Source organism: Cebidichthys violaceus, unplaced genomic scaffold (genome assembly GCF_023349555.1).
Source record: "Cebidichthys violaceus isolate CVI_PGR_0920_01 unplaced genomic scaffold, fCebVio1.0.p SCAF_8, whole genome shotgun sequence".
In the NCBI taxonomy this organism is placed as follows: domain Eukaryota; kingdom Metazoa; phylum Chordata; class Actinopteri; order Perciformes; family Stichaeidae; genus Cebidichthys; species Cebidichthys violaceus.
In genome coordinates, this window is record NW_027176964.1 from 463,477 (window position 1) to 469,553 (window position 6,077).

General features: G+C 39.2%; 1 protein-coding gene across 2 annotated transcripts in view; it reads left to right on the top strand.

Annotated features, from left to right (window-relative positions):
* The window catches only part of sntg1 (syntrophin, gamma 1), a 32,792-nt gene extending 26,715 nt beyond the window's left edge, over positions 1-6,077 (top strand). For both annotated transcript variants that reach the window (XM_068701770.1, XM_068701771.1), the window contains 2 exons: positions 3,984-4,094; positions 4,215-6,077. In XM_068701770.1, coding sequence (XP_068557871.1) covers positions 3,984-4,094; positions 4,215-4,397 — 294 coding nt within the window. In that variant the 3' untranslated portion in view covers positions 4,398-6,077. The remainder of the gene's footprint in view (positions 1-3,983; positions 4,095-4,214) is intronic.

Consider the following 6,077-nt stretch of genomic DNA (forward strand, 5'->3'; position numbering starts at 1 on the left):
TTCTGCACTGTGTGCATTTTGGGAGTATGAGCACATTTGTTTTGACGGCTGGTTCCTCACCCCGGCTCGAACCTCTCACTCCCTCCCGCAGTTCATTTTGGCCTTTCCCCAGGTCTGAGAGCCGTGCCGACTACTCCACTTGTGCACATTATGTGGTTGAGCAGGACACGAGCACTGCCATATTGTTATCCAAGATTTTGGCCCTAGTTCCTGCAATGTGAAGCAACAATGTCCCCCAAAGACAATAGAAATGCTGCCAGCGTATTGTTTACGGAGAGAAATGCACAAAACACAGTCCATATGTAAACTGCAATCGCAGACAAAACACTGGGTGGAATTACTCTGTAATTAAAAGCTGCTATTGGCAAACTTCAAAAAGCATGTAAGAATTAGTTTCAACCAGAAAGGGTGCGGGTATGACTCTGTGGAGATGTATCTGCTGGCTCATGACCCAGTGAGATGTTTCACCATGGCTCTATTTTTTTTATTTTAATTGTTTTTATCAAAATCAGCAACTTATAATGCACACCATTAAAAAACAAAACATATATAACAAGGATGACAGTATGATCAGACATGTATTTCACAATTTTTTTAATAATACTTTCTGTGTTGAGTTTGCATGTTCCTCTTCTCACGTGTGTGATTTCCTCTGACAGTCCAAAGACATGTTGGTTCCTTTAGCTGCTGTCGGTGTAGATTGGTGACCTGTCCAGGGTTAAGATTGCTCTAAGAGAGTCTCTGGCTCACCCAACACAGTACAAATGGGTAATACATGTATAAAGCTAATAGTCTGCTAAGAAATTCTAACATTAAATGTAAAGCACAATTGTTTTTACATATCTAACGATGGTTTAGAGACTTTAGAATTAGCTGCTGCACAAACCGAGAGAGAGAAACAGCAAGTAAACATGTACATTTGACAATTAACTGCATCAGAACGGCCACGAAAAATAATCAAGCTATCGTGTGTAGCTCCTGTATATCCTTTTTTGATCTATATGATACGAATGATGGCAGAAATGACAGATAATCCCATGCTGCAAACTGCATTACTGCTGCGGTGGAAGAAGTATTCAGATCCTGTACTCGAGTAGAAGTAGCAATACCACACTGGGAAAGTATACAAGTAAAACGGGGTTCCCACGCAGCCTGGAAAACAGTTGACTAATGTTCCAGTCATTGAAAACGCCTGGAAAATAAGAGGAGAAAGTAATATGAAAATCTGAATATGAAATCATGTATTGTCCTGGAATATTATTTCAACATTCATCCTTGAGCTGAGAATAAACAACTTTCACACACTACTATTTGAACGTTAATATAATCCTGAACATAAATCGATAAACAGGCTGCTCTCTGTTATGTTGTGGAACACCCCCCAAGTCTGGTCACATGGTAGCACATGCAGGTTGGATGGTTGCATAACGTTGCTTTCTTCCCAACTTGTTTTGAACGGTTAAGTGGATGAGTAATTTCTAAGCTGCTAAGAGATGATTTCATAGATCCTTTATAGGCAAGGCAATTCAAAGTGCTTCACATAAAACCATTAAAAGCATCAAAACACAAGGCAAAAGAAAAGGAGATTTAAAAACAATTAAGAACATTCATGGAAACATTAAAAACAGTCATTAAAACACTAAAAAGCTAAAAACAGAGTAATAGTTGCAGTGCAGTTTAAGAAATAAAATACAGTAGTAAAATGCTGACTTTGATTAATATCCTTGAATCTGGTTCAACTAAAGGCAGCAGCAACAGAAAAGTCTTCAGTCTGGATTTAAAGGAGCTGAGGGTCTCAGCAGACCTGCAGCTTTCTGGGACTTTGTTCCAGATGTGTGGAGCAGAAGAACTGAACGCTGCTTCTCCATGTTTAGTTCTGACTCTGGGAACAGAAAGTAGACCGGTCCCAGACCACCTCAGGGGTCGGGATGGTTCATGAGGTAGCAGCAGATCAGAGATGTATTTTGGCCCTAAAGCATTCAGTGCTTTATAAACCAACAGCAGCATTTTAAAGTCAAGTCTTTGTTGGACAGGAAGCCAGTGCAAAGACCTCAGAACTGGAGTGATGTGATCCACTTTCTTGGTCTTAGTGAGGACTCGAGCTGCAGCGTTCTGAATCAGCTGCAGCGTTCTGGTTGACTTTTTACAGAGACCTGTGAACACACCGTTACAGTAGTCCAGTCTACTGAGGATAAATGCATGGAGAAGGTTTTACAAATCCTGTTGAGACACAAGTCCTCTAATCCTTGATATGTTCTTGAGGCTGGTTTTGTGATTGTCTTGATGTGGCTGTTCAGGTTGAGGTCTGAATCCATAACTACACCTAGATTTCTGGCGTTGTTTGTGGTTTTTAACGTCAGTGATTGAAGCTGAGCGCTGACTTTCAATCGTTCGTCCTTGGTACCAAAAACAATTACTTGCGTTTTATCTTTATAGCCACAGACTGCACATCTCTTCTATCAGACTTCTACAGAGAGGAACATATGAGTGTATGCAGTGATCCCTGTCCGTCATCGCTGAAAATGTCCTGGAGAATGATCTCTAGAAATCAGTGGGAACCCTGTAAAAGACCAGCATTCACATCTTTGCTTGATGGCTTTTGTTCTTAATCAAAATCAAACTTTGATCACATTTGAAATCAAAAGGCCACTCATGCAACAGAGTGAACACAAGCAAATATAGCCACTGTGGATTCAAATTTTCTGGCATTTCTGTGCTTTATTTAGCAAACAAAGAACAAGGAAATCCTCTCTTGCTCCCAGATGCATGCTGGTCCTGTACACAACCTGAGCCTGGTGCCCATAGTGCTGATAATTCTTACAAAACACGATAATCTAAACAAATATCAAGCGAAAGAACACACAATATCTTACTTCAAACTTCTAAAGCGAATATCTCGAACAAATCAAATACTCAAAACAAATAAAAAGGAGCTCCAACAATATCTAATGTAACAATACTTATTATGCAGGAGGATGGCCGCTGTCAGTGTTATATCATTGTATATTATAATATTGAATACTTACTGCTCCATTAATGTTTAAGACTTTAGAGTTTAATGGAGCTGGTCGAAGTGAGCTAAATTATCTTAATCCATTTATACTGTTCGCTGATTTAATCTCTAGCAATGTATCAATACTAATGTGATGTGAAATCCTAATATGTTGAATAAGAAGTACCTGCAGCTGCAGTGAAATATGGTGAGTACAATATCTCTTTGTAAAATATAGTAAAGTAGAACTATAAGATAGCCTAACACCCTACTGTAACTGAAATAAATCTGAGCAGAGATCTCAAGAGACTTTAATCCTATGAGGAAACAGAATTCACATTTTTCCATGCGCCGTACAGATATAATATTACAGTAGGTGCTTGTGATTGACATGAAGGAGATGGTGATATCATAACCTCTGTCAGAGTCAGAGTGGGTTTTAAAGGAAAGCTGGAGAGGTGACACTCTTCCTCTTACACTCTGAAGTGTCATGAATATCTGCTCTGATTTTGAATTTCTTTTTTTCCATGTGCCAAATATCACAGTGAGACTTCTTGTGTATGGCACGTTAGACATCCTTTCTTATGCCGTAATTAATGTGATTGGTGTCACAATAATAATAACAGTGGCGGGAACAGTTACAGATACATATTCATGTAAAAAGCGTGGCCAGCTGTCTACCTGTGGAGTCGGTCTGTGGAAGCTGACTGTCGTCTGGCTCACTGTGAAGCTTTTGTTTATTCAGTTCGACACTAATTGAATCACTGCTATTTCAGGTGAAATCACGGTGGTTTGTTAAATTTCCTGATGGCGGAAATAACAAGTTTCTATCTCACAACAGCTTCTATCTGCTCACATGCTCCATTTCTCACTGGGTCCATGCTAATTTATTATCATTCATGAAACAGTGAAATGAGAAGGAATTCAGTAATTGTGTTGTTGTTTTAGTTAAAGTAAGCCTCTTCTAATCTTTGTGATTTTAACTCTTCAGGCTGTCCTGTGGAGATACAAGTTCTCCCAACTAAAAGGATCATCTGATGATGGAAAAAGCAAGATCAAGTTTTTATTCCAAAATCAAGACTCCAAATCTATTGAAGCAAAGGTAATTCACTTTAAGGGAACTTTAATGCTGAACGGTTTTTCAACAAGACAATCAAAGCAACACAGTTATGAAAGATGTATTACTTACATATGTTTTTTTTTTTCTTCTTCTGTCTCTTAGGAGCTGGAGTTCTCAAACCTCTTCGCCGTGCTTCATTGTATTCACGCTTTTTTTGCTGCCAAAGTCGCTTGCCTGGACCCGATTTTTGTGGAGAGCCAAGGCACCGCGACGACCGCCGGGTTCCCTTCTCTTTGCAGTATGTCCTGTAATTCACAGACACCTAAACTCAAATACGCCACCTGACAGGCGCCGCTCTCCTCTGACTCATTCTGAGAGGACGCTGCACTGACGCTGTGACCGTGGCCTAAAAAGGCGGACAGGAGAACTGAACAGTGATCGCATTACGACATTATTACAAAAGACCTCTTTGAGAGCGATATCTTGATATTGTGGAAGACGTTTCAGATTTCTGGAATAATCGTGGACCTAAACATGAACCTCTACTTTGAGAAACTTCACAAAGAGACTGAGAATATGTTTTTAAGTGAAATTGTCCTCTTGATCCTCCGACATCCTTATGATCAACACACCTCTAAGAAAAATGCAGTTCTTTTCCCACGGTAGCCTGCTTTTTTATGTGATTTTATTCAAGATTTTGGAGCCTTTTTGTTTCTCATCAGACAGCAAATCACTTGAACTTCTGTGGGGATTTGTCTGGACACTGATATGATGACGCTTTCTATATTTCATTTCTTTGTGTGTTCTTGAGCTGAAAAATGTAACCTACATTCATACTTGAATTAGAAGTACAATTTAATTTCCACTGGAGCGTAATAAGAGTCCAACTAAAAGCTACATGGCAACATAAATGTGATTCAGAACTTTAGATACATTTACACAGAAGTTTGCTGGCACCTTTGGTTGGATGAAATGAATGCTTTAGGTGTGTGTGTGTGTGTGTGTGTGTGTGTGTGTGTGTGTGTGTGCGCGACTATACCGAGTAACCTCGTTTATTTTTCTCTGATTATGACGTAGACCCACAAGCTGAGGTCAGAGGGCTGTATGAAGGCGTAGTTATTATTGTATGGATGAAAATAACAGACCACACAGCTATAATCTGACAATACAACTCTAAACATGATTATAAAACATCTTTTATCATGTTAAAGCATTTTCTCCCCAAAACTTGATTATGTAAATAAACACTGACATTCAAATGAACTCAAAGAATTATGAATTGTGGCGATTACTTGAGGGATTACGTGTAGGGATTATGGCATTTGTTAATTTGATGTGCACCAGAGACGACCAGGTGGAAACCTCATAACCTTCGCGCTCTCTTCATCATCTTCTCAACTGACAAGAAGAAGAAAATCTGCATTGGTGTCTTTTGGAATATATATTTTTTTTTAACTTCAGCTTGTAAATATGACAACTTTTCGTCGACTATTAAGAAAAAAAACACAGTGAAGAACAGAGATATGTAGCGTCTTGGCCTCCAAAGGTTTGGGATGCCCCCTTTTTAAACTTCATTCATTCATTCATCTTCGTCCGCTTATCCGGGCCCTTTTTTAAACTTCTCTCTGTATTAAACTGTTTATAAATGCAGCTGAGGGACAACTAACCTATCATACTCGAAAAGAGTTCAGGTCAATTAGCGCAATTAGTCATGCTCTTACCTTCCATTTACAAAGTAGACTCCAAACAGAGGAGGCCCATGGGTAAGTAAACTCTAGAGGATAGCAAATTAAATGGGGTCAGTGAAGTGCTCTGCACTGTGCGGGCTTGTTAAGCTGACATGAGTGTCTGAGGGAGACTAATGGTGGTGCAGTCTATGCAAAGAAAGTCTGAGTGACGCTTTTGTGCTTTAAAATGATCTCGGTTGCATACCTTTATATCGCAGGATCTAGAGAGTGAGGTTTATTTTATTTTTTGCAGATGTTTTATTAACAAATATTCTGTGTGATAAATGAATAAATAAGA